The sequence below is a fragment of the Octopus bimaculoides genome, chromosome 2, assembly GCF_046866305.1.
Source record: "Octopus bimaculoides isolate indiv1 chromosome 2, ASM4686630v1, whole genome shotgun sequence".
NCBI classification, from domain to species: Eukaryota; Metazoa; Mollusca; class Cephalopoda; order Octopoda; family Octopodidae; genus Octopus; species Octopus bimaculoides.
This window is the reverse complement of record NC_142929.1, coordinates 32,728,836-32,745,233: the sequence shown is the minus strand read 5'-3', so window position 1 is coordinate 32,745,233 and position 16,398 is coordinate 32,728,836. Positions and strand designations below refer to the sequence as shown.

At 33.9% G+C, this 16,398-nt stretch overlaps 1 protein-coding gene across 2 annotated transcripts in view; it reads left to right on the top strand.

Annotated features, from left to right (window-relative positions):
- The window catches only part of LOC106871710 (A disintegrin and metalloproteinase with thrombospondin motifs 6), a 294,912-nt gene that overhangs the window by 232,728 nt on the left and 45,786 nt on the right, over positions 1 to 16,398 (top strand). For both annotated transcript variants that reach the window (XM_052976060.2, XM_052976057.2), the window contains exon 22: positions 6,232 to 6,420. In XM_052976060.2, the coding sequence (XP_052832020.1) occupies positions 6,232 to 6,420 (189 nt within the window). The remainder of the gene's footprint in view (positions 1 to 6,231; positions 6,421 to 16,398) is intronic.

The window sequence follows — 16,398 nt, the reverse complement described above, 5'->3', positions numbered from 1 at the left end:
GAGTTTAGTGTCCAATGAAGGAAAAGTATGCATAAGTGGGCTGGTTACACCACTGGCATAGGCCATGGGTTATGGTCTCACTTGGCTTGCCAGGTCTTCTCAAGCACAGCATATTTCCAAAGGTCTCAGTCACTAGTCATTACCTCAGTGAGGCCTAATGTTCAAAGGTCATGCTTTACTACCTCATCCCAGGTCTTCCTGGGTCTACCTATTCCACAGATTCCCCCAACTGCTAGGGGGTGACACTTTTTTGAATGACTATTTCAAGGGACCAATAGTTTTATTTTTATATGCTGGATGTAATGGGAATTAGTAAAACTATAGCAGATAATGTTTTTGTATATCAGCTGTAAATGGATCAACATTTGACACTGTTGTCTCTTGTTTCGATGTTTGTCAAAGATGGTGTGTTCTGCTCTGCAAACTACACATTTCAGTCCACATATTTTTCAAAAATTATGTACTTTTGGAATTCTAATTGACAGTTTTACATCTCGATTACTAGAAAATGCATTCAGCTACAAAATTAAAGGCTCCAATAATTAATGTAATTAATAGAAATTTTAAAATGCATGTTGCACAATGAATCTTAATTGTTATCATGTTTTAATTTAGATATGAGCTAACATGCTGGTCATAACCATCTCCTACAATTATAGGGAAACACCTGAGCCCGGCTCACATGGCTGTCGGAGACTATTTCTAAGTTATACATCAGCTTTTTCAGTGGGTTATTCTGTAAAGGATGTTTTTGGTTAACCTGTTTGATCTTACAATATAGCAATGCCCCATCAACTTTCTCCTTTTCACTGTTGTTAGATGATCATCAAAGAGACCGATGTGTAGTTTTAATTTATCTGCAGAATTTATTACTTGTGGTCTGACCCTTTCAAAAGCCTCTCTTTAAATAGTTCTTCTGTGATTTCCTTTTGAAGTTCCAATGTGAGTGTTCAAGATTAACAAGCATAGGACAAATGATTAAATTCATATCAAACAGAGTGGATATATAAATAGCAAACAATTTCCTGCTTGCTTGTAATCACCAGTTTGTTTAAGAACTATAGTTAACAATACATCTTAATTTAGCAGAAATATTTTACTTGAAATAATATTTATATTGTTATTATTCTAAACTTTAAAGATAAATGAATCATGCTGCTTTGATGTAATTACATACATACATTATATATATATATATATATATATATATATATACACACACATTATATATTTGCAAGACTAAGTTAAATATTTAGTACAATAACTAGATTGTTTATTTTACAAGGTTAAATTAATATAAATTATTTATTTTACTTGAATAATCTCATGATTTTACTTGGTTAAAATAATTTACACATATATGCAAACCTTAATTTCAGGCAATATTTATTTAGTAGTACATGAAAAGAAATAAATTTGAAATTATTTTGTTGTGAAGTTCAAGGTTCAAGTTGACTGAGCCTTGATAATGAATTTCACTTTACTCTTTGTATTGTGTAAATCCTATCAGTAAATAATCAATTGTTATTCTTAAATTTACTTTTCAATAACCCTTTCTACTATAGGTACAAGGTTTGAAGTTTTGGGAGTCAGGGACTTGTCGATTACATTGACCCCAATTTGCAAATGATACTTATTTCATTGATCACAAAAGGATGAAAGGCAAAGTTGACCTTGATGAAATTTGAACTCAGAATATAAAGACAGACAAAATGCTATCATTTCTGCCAGCTCACCTCCTTAAATTGCTTTATGTGGAAATCATTTTATTAAATTGGCCCGTGCTGTAGAATATACGTGAAACTGAAACTAGATAGTTTTCTTCTGATTTCTTGTAACGTGTCAATTCTTTCTGTCCAATCTCACCCTTAAACTAGCTTTAAAATGCTTGAACATCACAACCTCACAAGATCTTTTGTATGAAGACTTACTTGTTATCTATAATGGAATATAGTAAAAATATAAAATTCTAACTATAACATTAAAAGTTATCAATGGAATCTGTAATGTTGAAGGTTGTAACAAAAAGCTGATAGATTCTCAGTTTTATGAAACTAGGAAAAATATAGATATTTTTGCCAAAAAGAGGTGGAAAAAAATACTTTTACAACTGAATAACACAGCTTTAACTCTCTCTCACTTTTTCCTTCATTTTGTTTTTAATATATACCAGAGAAATACATATAATGCAAAAATAAATTGACTTCACATTTCTAAATAAATCCTTCATATTAGAAATGAAATAAATTACATTTTTGCTATAATTTTCTATGTGCGTTTTTATCTTTTTCATATATCATAAATCAAATCATTTCCAAAGACAATGTATTCATACATACAACTTTACATCTCTTTCTTTCTCTCAAAATCTCTTTCCATCTGTTTCTCCACAAGAACACATAAAATTAAGTATATTCATGCCATTGATGGCTGTCACTAGCTTACCAAATCTACTGACTATCATTATATTCCTTTTCTGTTGTTTTATAATTATATTGGAGGATATCGCAAAGATAGATTGGTAAAGTCATTAGAACAATGGACATAATACTCAACAATATTTAGTTAAGGTTCAAGTTAATATTTAGTTATGGTTCAAGCATGTGCGGTAAAATGCTTAGAATGTAAAGACAGATAAAATGCTTCTGAGTTCAAATTCTATTGAGGCTGACTTTGTCTTTCATCCTTTCAGGGTTGATGAAATAAGTATCAGTTGAACTCTGGGGTTGATGTAATCAATTCACCCCCACCCACCAAATTGCTGGCCTTGTACCAAAATTTGAAATCAATATTCAGTTAAAGTCTTTGCATTCTGAGTTCAAATACTGCTGAAAGCTACTTTTTCTTCCACCCTTTCAAGTCAATAAAATTAGTAACAAGCAAGTACTAGAACCAACATAATGATTGATCCTCCCCCAAATCAAAGGGGCTGATCACCCATTGTTGGATAAATAAAAAACTGAAGGATCAAGTGATTGCCTAATTTTATTGTTGCTAGCATATGAGATAAATATTAATTGTAGTATCTCACCAGAATGTTATATATACAACAAAAAATTTTTAAATGCTTAGACGTGGTTGTGTAGTTAAGAGACTGGTCTTTAGCAGTGAACACTTTGTTGTATTCTGGCCAGATTTTCAGTCTGAGGATATCTTTCTCTCTCCCTCCCATCAATCTTGGATACCCTGTAATGGGTCATGAGTACACTCTTCCTTTCTGTTTAAAAAGCTAAGAAAATATATAACATTGTCTTTTCTTCAGCGCATAATTTATGTAATCCTATTGCTCAGTACCTTTGGGAAGTTGTTTCTTTAGTTGGTTTATATCAACATTAAAGGGATTTTTGAATTGCCCTGTAAAACTAACGTCAAAATAAATTTACAACTATTACACACCACAAAAGAATATAACTTGAACAAAATAATATAATCTTTTCTTCTGTCGTCTGTTGATCTTCTGACACACAGCAGCCTTTTTTTTTCCTCTTTCATTTGATCATATGAAACAGTGTATCATTTGCTCATTGCTGTCATCACATCTTACATGTTATTGCACTTGGCATTTTTCCATTAACATTTTTCATACCCCATCCATTTGTCATACATATATAACCTTAACCCCGCCACCTTAATTTTATTGTTCAAATCAATATGCATTAATGTTAAGAATGCTTGATGTAACAAATGGGAAATGACAGATGATGTAATGCTGTTGCACAGAAAATGTGAATATGACAGAGCTATAAACTGATACATTCAGTCAAAAACGTTTACGGCTGACTTAAAACATGCATATTTATAAACAAATAGAAATTAACAAAGAGAATGTAGAATCATCTAGTAATCCATTTGGGCATGTACTTTTGTTAATTTTCAAAACTCAGACTATGAAAAATGAAACACTTAAGTTAGTGCAGGGAGCATTAAAATGCTGATTACATAAATTATGTGCTGAAGAAAAGACAATGTTATATATTTTCTCGTCTTTTTAAACCGAAAGGAAGAGAGTACCCATGACCCATTACAAGGTATCCAAGATTGGTGGGAGGGAGAGAGAAAGATATCCTCAGACTGAAAATCTTGCCTGAATGCAACAAAGTGTTCACTTCTAAAGATGTCCAAAGTGCTAGATGCTAGTGTTAAATCAAAATGCAACTTTCTCCAGCTGAGCATCCATAATCACATGGAGTCATAGGTGCTGGTGCCATGTAAAAACTACCCATGCTGTTACTGTGTAAAAGCACCCAGTACACTTTGTAAATTAGTTGATGTTAGGATGGGCACCCAGCCTTAGAAACCATGCCGAAACAGTCAGGGAGCTTGAACAGTCCTAGGGATAGACACGAGAGAGATGGTAGGATAATATCCACAGTCTTAGTTGTCCACTCTTAGGAATTTAGCAGTTAAGTTTAATAATAGTTGCTTTTGATAGAACCCTGTATAGGAAGTGCCTGAGGACTCAACCCTTATGACCCTCCCAAGAAGAGAAAGCAAGGAAAATGGATGGATAGATATTCCGGCAAATATGGGAGGCAACTGTGGATCTGTTTTAGTTTTTTTAAACCTCTTTAATGAAACGTAGACTACACTGTCCTTGTCAAAGTAGCTGAAAATACAAATTAGTATATAATACATATAAATTCATGGTTCTTTCAGTGAGTGAAAAAGTTATTAAAACTTTTTGAAAAATAGATTATTGAGGTTAATTATATATCCAATATAATTTTTGTCTGACAAAAATATTGGATTAATTTCATATTTATTCATTTGCTAAAAACCCTTCTCTCTCTCTTTCTCCCTCCCTACATCAGTATGTTCTTCTCTCTTTTGACTTTCAATAAGTCTGTTCCTTTCTATTTCTTACTCTCATATCTCCTTTCTCCTCTTTCTCTCATTTCCCTTTCTCATAATAATAGAAATATCACTCTTTCCTCCCTCTCTCTCCCTCTTTCTTGCTCTTAGCAGCTGTCCTCCTTTTGATTCTTCCCCTCCCCACTCTCAGTAGTTTCATTCTCTCACTATCTTTCCATCTCTATCAGTAACCATGGAAATTTTTTTCTCTCTCTGTCTCTTTTGCTATTCTCTCTCTCTCTGAGTAACAATACATATTCTCCTGTCTCACTCTCTTGATTTCTCTTCATTTTCCACTCCTACTATTACACCTTCTACTGTATCCTCTTTCCTATTAGTCTTTCTGTTTCTCAGGTTTTGAACCTGTCTGTGCAACATGTCTGTGTGTCTTTGCATACACAGAAATGCACAGACAAGTTACATATACACATTAAATTCAAACAACTAAACCCTTCAAGATCATGTCCTAGTTGAGCTACAGTCCAAGGACTGAAACAAATAAAAGAATACAATAAATATATATATATATATATATATATATATATATATATATTGATCACTCTTAGATACATCAACTGAATGGAACAAAATTGATTCTCTGAAAAGGTTTAATAAACCTGAAACAAGTCTGTTGCTTTTACCAGTTTACTTTAAAGATCATGTCTAATTTATTGTGTGTACATAGGATGTTTTCTTCTTCCACTACCATTCTTTTAAAGGAAAATATACGTAAGGGAAGTCAGTTTGTAATGGATAATTTGAAAGTTGTTGATATATGTATGTGTGGATGTGTGTGTGTATTGGTGTATCTATACCTTTGAACATACAAATTTATATATATATAAACTAGCATCATATAACAAGAACCCAGTACACTCTGTAAAGTGGTTGGCATTTAAAAGGGCATCCAGCCATAGAAACCTTGCTAAAACAGATGACTGGAACCTGGTGCACCCTTCCAGCTTGCCAGCCCCTTTCAAACTGTGCAACGCTACCAACATGGAAAATAGACGTTAAATGATGATGATGATGATGATGATGATGATGATGATGATGATGATGATGATACTGTTGATCTAATTTTTTTCCCCATGCAAGACACTTTCTTTGTTTACTTCAATCTATATGATGAATATATATATTTTACCAACTTTAAATTAAAATTTTTATTATTAATTAAAACATGCTTGTAAGATAATACTTTAGAAAATACTGTCTAGACCCAATATTTTGTAACAACATTGAACATTATGGAATCTAAGTTAATACGAAAAAATATATAAATAATAATTCAATAAATGAAATGAAAAATATTGTTATTTGGAAATTTGGAATCTGTTTTGAAACATTTTTTGTATTTGCATTTTATTCAAATTTCAGTGTGACTTCTTGCATCCACAACAAAAATGTGGCCACAGCAATAGAAGCAGAGTTGTGTACTGTGTTGATAGACGTTCACGCCGCTCTCCAATTGTACCAAGTTACAAATGTAATGTTTTGATTAAACCACCTGAATTAAAGGCATGTTACACTCCTTGTAAAGAATGGATGACTGCAAGTTGGTCAATGGTAAGATAAATAGCTATTTGTTCCATTGTGCATGCATAGTAATTTGCTCTATACAAAAAAAAAAGCATGGAAAAAAGGTGTAAATGATGATTTTACAACACACATGCAATACATATTCAAGATTTATGATGAAAATAAAAACACAGAAGACAAAGTGAAAACAAAATGTAGTTCTTAGTTTAATGTTCAAGGAAATATGTAGTGGAAGTGTTCCTAGGATTTTGGGCTTATGCTCATCTTCATAAAGTTTCATATATTGAAGGAAGAAGTGCATTTATGTGTATGTGCAAAGCGGTTGGCATTAGAAAAGGCAACCATGCACAAAACCATCCCAAAACTAACATTGGAGTTCATCATAGCTCTGTAGCTCACAAGATGCTATCAAACCATCTAACCCACGTCAGCATGGAAAACGAACATTAAATGCTGATATGTGTGTGTGTGTGTGCTTACACAACCAAATAAATTTGCCCCTATGTTGAACTACAATGTATAAGCTCCAACAAACAATGAAAAAAGGTTTCAAAATTGTGTTGTATCACATAACAGTCTAAGGTTCGTCAGTAATTTTTTTTATTTGATTATCAATGATTGCTTTACCAGGTGCAGCATATACATTTCACCATTATTTAAACATAATAGTTTACCCCATGATTTCAACATAGATTGAAAAACTCTTACTCACAAAAATAGTGGCAAACATTGTATAATGCTTTCCCGCATTCTTTTGTTTCAATGTTTACCCTTAATTAAATAAGGTGACTCAAGTAAAATGTAGACACATTGTTGCATTGAAAATGGTTGGTATAAAGAATCAAGGGCTATGGTGAAAGCAAAGAGTGGCCATTTTGCATTGTAAAATATTGTCAATAAATATAACTATCAACCTGTAAACTTTCATAAACCAAAACCTAAAACTTTTTATTTTATGGTATAATGGATAAATATATAAACTGCACCCAGTAGAGTTAAACACAATATATTCAACTGTAATTTCCTTGTTAATAAGAAGTATATTTATAGGTCTTAGCTTATAACACATATACACAAATGCATACTGCATGTGCACACACACTCTCTCACACAGATACATTAAGTTACATGTTATTATGTATCAATCAATGAATATTTCAACAGATGAACATGTGATTTTTGTGTATATTTATTTGATATTTTTGGCACTAACTATGTAATATGAAATATGAACTGGGAAGCAACACAACAGCTACTACCAGGTCAGAACTGATAATTTGAGAGCAAGAGTCAAGCATCCTTGGGCACGTGGTTATTACACTTAACACACATACATGGTGGCATACACACAGAAACATAGAGAGAATATTTAGAAATCTTCATGTAAATGAATGTTCATCTGATTGACTTCAACACCATAAATTTAATTCATATATTTATTTATTTATTGCTTGGTTTTCTTACAACATATTTTGTATTTTGTAATCTAACAGCTATACTTCAACCTGTCCAGCAAAGAATATAGGGAATACACCCTCTCATTCTTCTTATCTTTCTGTATATATGTATGCATGAAAGTATGCATACATACATACATACTTCAGTCAAAATGTATGGCACCTTGAGCAAGTGTCTTCTACTATGTCTCAGGCTGACCAAAGCCTTGAGAGTGGATTTGGTTGATGGAAACTGAAAAGAGAAACCTGTTATAGATGTGTGTATGTGTGTGTGTGTGCATGTGTGCATCTCTTTTTTGGGGGTGTTTGTTGACCACCACCTCTTGACAACTGGTGCTGTTGTGTTTACATTCTTGTAATGAAGTGGTTTGCCATGAGGCCAGGCTTAAAAGAAAAGAAAGTACTAGAGTTGATTTTTTTGACTAAAGTTCTTCAAGGCAGTGCTCCAGCATGGCAACAGTCTAATGATTGAAACAAATAAAAAATAAAATTCATACATACATACATAGGGACACTACTATTACTACAACCAACAAAAAATGCCCCCACGTGGACTATCGACACCAGTAAGGAACAATTATGAACTCTTCATTTAATTTTATTTTCATTTTATTAAATATGTAGTTTTGATAAGGTTCGTTTTTACAAGAACCGAAACATGTTAAATTAAAATTCATTTTTTATATATTGGCGTTTTCAAACTTCTTTTTTATAAAAATATATATATATATATATATATATATATATATATATACACACACATATATATACAAACATACATATATATACACACACATATATATACAAACATACATATATATATATATATATATATATATAGGCGCAGGAGTGGCTGTGTGGTAAGTAGCTTGCTTACGAACCACATGGTTCCGGGTTCAGTCCCACTGCGTGGCACCTTGGGCAAGTGACTTCTACTATAACCTCAGGCCGACCAAAGCCTTGTGAGTGGATTTGGTAGACGGAAACTGAAAAGAAGCCTGTCGTATATATCTGTTTGTCCCCCTCCCCCACCATCGCTTGACAACCGATGCTGGTGTGTTTACATCCCTGTAACCTAGCAGTTCGGCAAAAAGAAGCTGATAGAATAAGTACTAGGCTTACAAAGAATAAGTCCTGGGGTTGATTTTCTCGACTAAAGGTGGTGCTCCAGCATGGCCGCAGTCAAATGACTGAAACAAGTAAAAGAGTAAAAGAGTTATATATATATATATATATATACATATACAAGCATGTGTATATGCATGTGTATATATATGCATGCAAAACTGTATGTATATGTTGATTTAAGAAGAATACAGTTAGTCACTGTATGTTTTCAAATATAAGAGAATTAAAGTTTCAAAGATTTATGGGTTTTAGATTAAGAATAATGAATAATAATTTTCTGCATTGATGTAAAATACACAAATCTATAAGAAAGAGTTATGTTTATTTGTACTGTTACTCCAGTGTGTGATTAGTACTTATTTAATTAAGGAAGGAAGCTTGTGTGCAGTCACATGAACTGCTGGAGATAACTGTCAAATCCATCTCATATTTCATTTGGCCATCTTAAGAAGAGGAAGGGTATATTGGCTAATATACTCCTACATAATGTATTCTTTTATTCTTATATTGTTTCAGTCATTTGACTGCAGCCATGCTGGAGCACTGCCTTAAAGGGTTTTAGCTGAAGAAATCAACCCCAGGACTTATTCTTTGCAAACCTAGTGCTCATTCTATCAGCCTCTCATTGGTGGGAGGACAAACACAGAAAAACACTTAAATATATACATACATACACACACACACATGCACGCATATATATATACACACACAAATACATACATACATACATATATATATATATATATATATATATATATATATATATATGTATATATATGTATTATACAATAGGCTTCTTTCAGTTTCCATCTACCAATTCCACTCACAAGGCTTTGGTTGACCTGAGGCTATAGTTGAAGACACTTGCCCAAGGTGCCATGCAGTGGGACCGAACCCAGAAACATGTGGTTAGGAAGCAAGCTTCTTACCTCACAGACACACACCTGCATCTGTATGCATAAAAATATAAGACAAGATGAGCATGACAGCCCCAAAAAGGGAAAAAGTGACTGTAATTTATTTTGTTAAAACATAAAGGGATGACCTCAGAATATAGCTTCATAAAACTAAGTAGATTAACCCTTTTGTTACCATATTCCTGTTGAAATACGCCAGTTTTATATGTATTCATTTTGAAAATAAGGAAAAATTTGGTAAAATAGCTGTCATTATTAAGTCCATGTTTAAGGCAGTGAGCTAGCAGGATCATTAGCACAGCAAGCAAAATGCTTAGTGGAATTTCATCCATCTTTATGTTCTGAGTTCAAACTCTGCTGAGGTCAACTTTGCCTTTTATCCTTTTGGGGTAAATGAAATAAGTACCAGTTATGTAATGGCGTCAATGTAATCGACTAGACCCTTCCCCCAAAATCTCTGGCCTTGTGCCTATCATTGAAAGGATTGTTAAGTAATTTGTTTAAGGCAGTTAGCTGGCAGAATTGTTAGCACCGTGGACAAAATGCTTAGTGGCATTTTGCCTATTTTTTTGTTCTGAGTTCAAATTCTGCCAAGGTCAACTTTGCCTTTCATCTTTTTGGGGTTGGTAAATTAAATACCAGTTGAGTGCTGGGGTCAATATAATCTACTTAACCCCTCCCCCTAAATTTTAGGCCTTGTGCCTATATAGTAGAAAGGATTATCAAGACTGTGTTTGGAGCATAAATGGATATGAAATTTTGATAGGTTTTAATTTATATCACTTTAAAACAGAAATTCTGTATAATAGAACCAAAGGCATTCTCGGGCAGGCTGGCATCAAAAGAGTTGAGATGCTTGATATAACCCTCTACCATTGTTTTCCTTCTATATGGCCATAGCAATGGTCAAAATAGTGGAGCATAAGTCTAAATATGATACAGAATCTAGATTACTTCTGCCTCAGTTTTTATCATAGGTCATGCTGTGCTTGTCTTCACCATGAAATCTATTTCTTTTTTTCTTGTTTCTGACAAAATAAATATCATTATCTGTATTATGTAGCACTTGAGGTTATTATTTGATGTCTGTTTCTTCAGCTTATTTTATTTTGATACACCAGTGCTTTAGTATTATGCTGAATTACGCAGAATTCTTATACTCTCACTTTAGTTTCTAGCCAGTAGCAACCAAGCTTAGTAACCTAACTTATATATCATCACCTATGTGTATGTATGCTATTTTGGAAGGATATTATCCATCTTGGATCATGCATGTATGTATGTATGTATGTCTCAGGCACATTCTTAATGTTGGCTGGACCTCAAAAATTCCAGACACACAGATCCTGAGGACAGCTGATATTTTGAGTATTGAATGAAGCATAGCAAGATTCCTAAGCAGATGCTCTATGGAGAACTTGTAAATGGAAGGACTGTGTCAAGTTCTCATTAAAGGCCTGTGATATGCAGGACACTGACTGGGAGAACAATGCCTGTCATCGCCACGGATAGAGGAAGCAGGTTAAGGAGGGGATCGACACTTTTGAGAGAGCACGTATCCAGCGTGAAGAACTTAAGCGAGCTGCGCGAAAGCGCATGGCTCATATAGTGAATGGGGAAAGCTTAATCTGCAATGTTTGCAGTCGTGTATGCTTGTCAAGAGCAGGGCTCATTAGCCACCAACGGAGCCGCAAATGCAAAATATAAGTTAGTCCAAGAGTGCACAATGTTCCTGAAGGTCGGCAATGGTCTTCCTCGGTCACGAGTGGATGGCCATCATCATCATGTATGTATGTATGCATGCATGCATGTTCTCTGTTTCTTTTGGATGGCAAACATATAACCTTCAAAGTATGAAGGCTGTGCTTCATGTTGATATTCATGTTATGTTCAAGTCTTAAGGAAACATGCCCATGCGTATTTTTTTTATATGCATGTATGCCTGCAAGCAAATAGAGAGAAAGAGAGAGAGAAAAATACTATAATGATAGTTTAAATGGTGCAATATAAAAAGAAATGTATATTCTCTTGAAATTATTACTGTGTTTAAAGAAACCTAAGTTATATGCAATTAGGCTTCTAGTTTGGTTTTTAATTAAAATCTGTTGATGGTTGTTTTAGAAAACAGAATATAAATGAGAAACTAAATATTGTGTGTCAGAATGAAGCAGAATAGTGATGGTGGTGGAGGCGGATAGGTATAAAATATATAAAAGTGGGTTATATGAAGAGATTTGTGCCATTCTGATAATGTAATTCGAAGTGTTAATTTTGTGAGGATGGCTGCAAAGTGGGAGGGGGGGGAAGAAGAAAAGAGCTTCAGTGAGTGCATGGTGGGATTTGTACTGTTTGACAATTTTTCAACTTCCATTTCTTCATATATTTGGGTCATGTGAAAAGAAATAACAGGAGGCTTTAATATGGCTTCTTCTCTATATATGTACATGTGTGTGTATGAATGTATGCATCTTTGTACATATCCACACACATTATATATATGTGTGTGTGTGTGTGTGTGTGTGTGTGTGTGTGTGTGTAGTTAGCTATAATTTAAATAGACCTGTAAATGTCCACACATTCACACACATGGATCAGTGTTGTATGGTGGTTGTTGTATTGGATGTGCTGCTACACCCAATGTCACCAAATTTCAAGCAGGGGGATAACAAAAGTCTTCCATTAACATTTGTGATTAAATTAATGAGAAAGGTTAATATTTATAATGAATTTGCCATTTTCAATGCACACCTAACACACCTGGAATATATGCCCCCTGATATGGCTATCAAATTATTTAAACACACACACACATTGCAATCATATAATGTACAGTTTTCCATTTTTCCATGGGTCAGACAAAATTTTTGAGGCAGATTTTATACCACCTGATACCCTTCCTGTCACCAACCCTAACCTGTTTCCAAGCGGTGTAATATTTTCCCATGGCCAGACATATTTTTGCAGAAGACTAGAAATGAACAAATTTGATTGTATGATGATGATGATGATGATGATGCTCACTTACAACTATCATCTAATGTCTAGACTAGGTTACATACAAATACCTTCCATCATATATGTGTGTGTGTATGTGTGCATGTACATTTGTGTGCATGTATATGTATGGGTATGTATATGTGTGTGTATATATGTGTGTGTGTGTGAGTGTATATACATATACACATGATAGACTTCTTTCAGTTCCTGTCTACTGTATCCACTTACAAGGCTTTGGTTGGCCAAGAAGACATTTGCCCCATGGGGCCACATAGTTGGACTGAACAAAAGAGCATACAGTTGAGAAGAAAGCTTCTCAAGCACACAACCATGCTAACACACACACACACACACACACACACACACACACACACACAGTGTATGTGTACAAAACTGCAAGTATCAAAATAAAGATGTATACATATCTTTTATCATGTTCCTGAACACAAGAACATGAAATGCTGAAATGCATTCATCATCATGCTTATCATCCACATCATCATCATCATTTAATGTCCACTTTCCATGCTGGCAAAAGTTAGATGCTTTGACTGGAACTGGTAAGCTGAAGCACTGTACCAGGTTCCACTCTGATTTGGCATGGTTTCTATGGCTGGATGCCCTTTCTATTACCAACCACCCCGAGAGTGTATTGGGTGCTTTTTACATGCAACTGGCATGAGTACTATTTACCCGATACCTGTAAAATCCGACTATGAGTTCATGGGTGCCATTTACATGACTCTGCAACGATCACAATTGCAGCGTATCACCAAGGTCTCAGTCACTTGTCATCACCTCCCAACATTCGAAGATCATGCTTCACCACCCCATCCCATGTCTTCCTGAGTTTACCTCTTCTACAGGTTCCCTCCACAGTTAGCAATCAGCACTATTTTATCTCAAAGAGAAAAATTTTTTTAATAAATTTTATGGGTAAAAACGCATCAGCTTCCACTGACATAAACAGACCACCAGATGGAATGTTTCAGCATGATTTCACCTCTTCAGTGGAAGATATTACCTCTGCTTGATGTGTTTTTACATGCAAAGTCTAGTCTACAGAAACAATATTGTTGCCTACAAGACAAAGTCCTGCAGTGAATACTTTTCACGTTCCAGTGTGCAGGAGCAAGTTAAAACTGTGTTTTACTCTTTATATTGATTCCTGCTGCATTGTGAACATAAATTAATTCCAGCCTAACAAGCTTCAGCACACAGCAACTGATATATTGTTTTCTGCTTTTGCTATAAGTGCAAAAGTTTTGGTTTAGCTCCAAATGACCAAGGCAATGTCTGCTACTGAAAAGGCAAAATCACATCAAAACACCATATCTGGTGGTCTTCTGATGCCACTTGGAGTTTGGGTTTGATGTATTTTTACACACTAGGTCTATAGAAGGAAAATTTTTTAATGTTCAAGGCAAAATCTCATAGTAAGTGTCTCATGTACTAGCATAAAGGAGCATCTTAAAAACAAAGTACACATCTTTATATATAGTTAAAAAAAGATTCAGGTAAAAAGCTTGCAAAACTTATCCATAATTATTGGCTTTCAGATGTTATCATACAGTGAAAATTCTCTTGCTACTGGATATGCATCAGGAATTCTATAACATCCACAAAGTTAATATAAATAGATAAATAATGCAAAATAAATTGAACAACGTTCTTTATTTAAAATCTTTACAATTGTTTTGACACGTTTTAACAGTCATAATACATTGGTGAAATAATATATATGATATTTTATAATCCCTATCGTCCATCAAAAGTGTAAGATGTGCTTGTTTGATGGATGATAGGGATTACAAAATATGTTATTCATATCATCTCACCAATATAGTATGAGTGTAAAAATGTGTTGAAACAATTGTAGTGATTTTAAATAATGTTGCTCAATCTGTTTGCTATGATTTATCATTGATATATGTATATAAATATTTGTTTGTCAAAGTTATAAATACATGTTCATATATATATATATATATATATATATATATATATATATATATATATATATATTGGGCGTTAAGAAGGGTATTCAGCTGTAGAAACTCTGCCAGATCAGGTTGGAGCCTGGTGCAGCCATCCGGTTCACCAGTACTCAGTCAAATCGTCCAACCCATGCTAGCATGGAAAGCGGACGTTAAACGACGACGATGATGATGATGATATACACACGAGGGGTGTATGAAAAGTTTTGAGCCTTGAAGTCTTGTACCATGTTTTGCATTTTTGAGGCTCAAGACTTTCCATACACCCCTCGTATATATATATATATATATATATATATATATATATATATATATATATATATATAAAACAGTTGATTCATCAGCATAAATGGACTTTGGGACATCAGGTGTTTTGATATTGTTGTAGTTCATCAGTCATTGAGCACCTGACTAATGAATCTAAAAGAGTTTGTGACTGTTCTTTATAGCCACAGCAAATAAATTATTTGTTGATCCATGCTGATATCTGCCAACCAATAATATATCATTATATGCATGAGGAACAGTGAGAATCATATTTACTTGCATATTCATTCTTAATGCATTCTGACAGATTCAAACTTGAATATGCTAATTGCTGTTGTGTTTCCCTCTTGGAGAACAACTTCACCTTTCAGACAAATGGGCGGTCTTAACACATTAGATTTATGAGTGTGTGGAGATTTTGGGACACTTAGTGGTTCAACATCATTGTCTATTGTCAGACAAAGTCACCCTGGACCAATGAATCTCCATTGTTCAATAACCTAGAGAGTCATTAGAAATTATAAGTGGCTTAATACAAAATTGCTTAAAAGTTTCCAAGTTGTGGATTTAACCAGATTTGCATAGATGAATTACTGTTTCAAATATACCAATATGTTCAGGTGTGTGTTAAATTATGTATTCAAAATTATGAAATTATGTAACTAATATTAACTTCTATCTGTAGAGTAGGAAACTGAAAATACAGTTGTAATAAATGGGAATCAAACTAGACATCTCCCTAATTAGATAGAAGCTTGCAAGTTCTGTGACCTAAGGTGCTGAGGTGATTAACTTTGTAAATTGAAGATGACTTATGAGTTATGTTTATGAGGATGTCAATGTTCAGTAAATAATAGCAGTTGACATACTTTGGCCTAATTGAAATGCATAATTTTGGTTTTGTCATATTGGTGTTTCCACACTCATTATCAACCTCATACTACCCAAATACTGGACAAAACTCTCCTACTGTAGAAATATTAAGGAGTTTTATGGGAAACAAACCACCAGAGGAAATTGGAGGTTACGCTTTTGGCTTTAGCATCGGATATAAATTATTTGAGATTTGTAGGTACATGGTATTTCGTTATACAAACACAATATATTATAAGGTATACTAAATGTTTTCATAAGTCACTACCACATTCTGTTGCATCTGCTGTGCTCTTACATTATTTTGTTAAGGTTATTTCTATAGATATTCTATAGAATATCAGCCTGTACTGATTTTTGCTAGAGCGT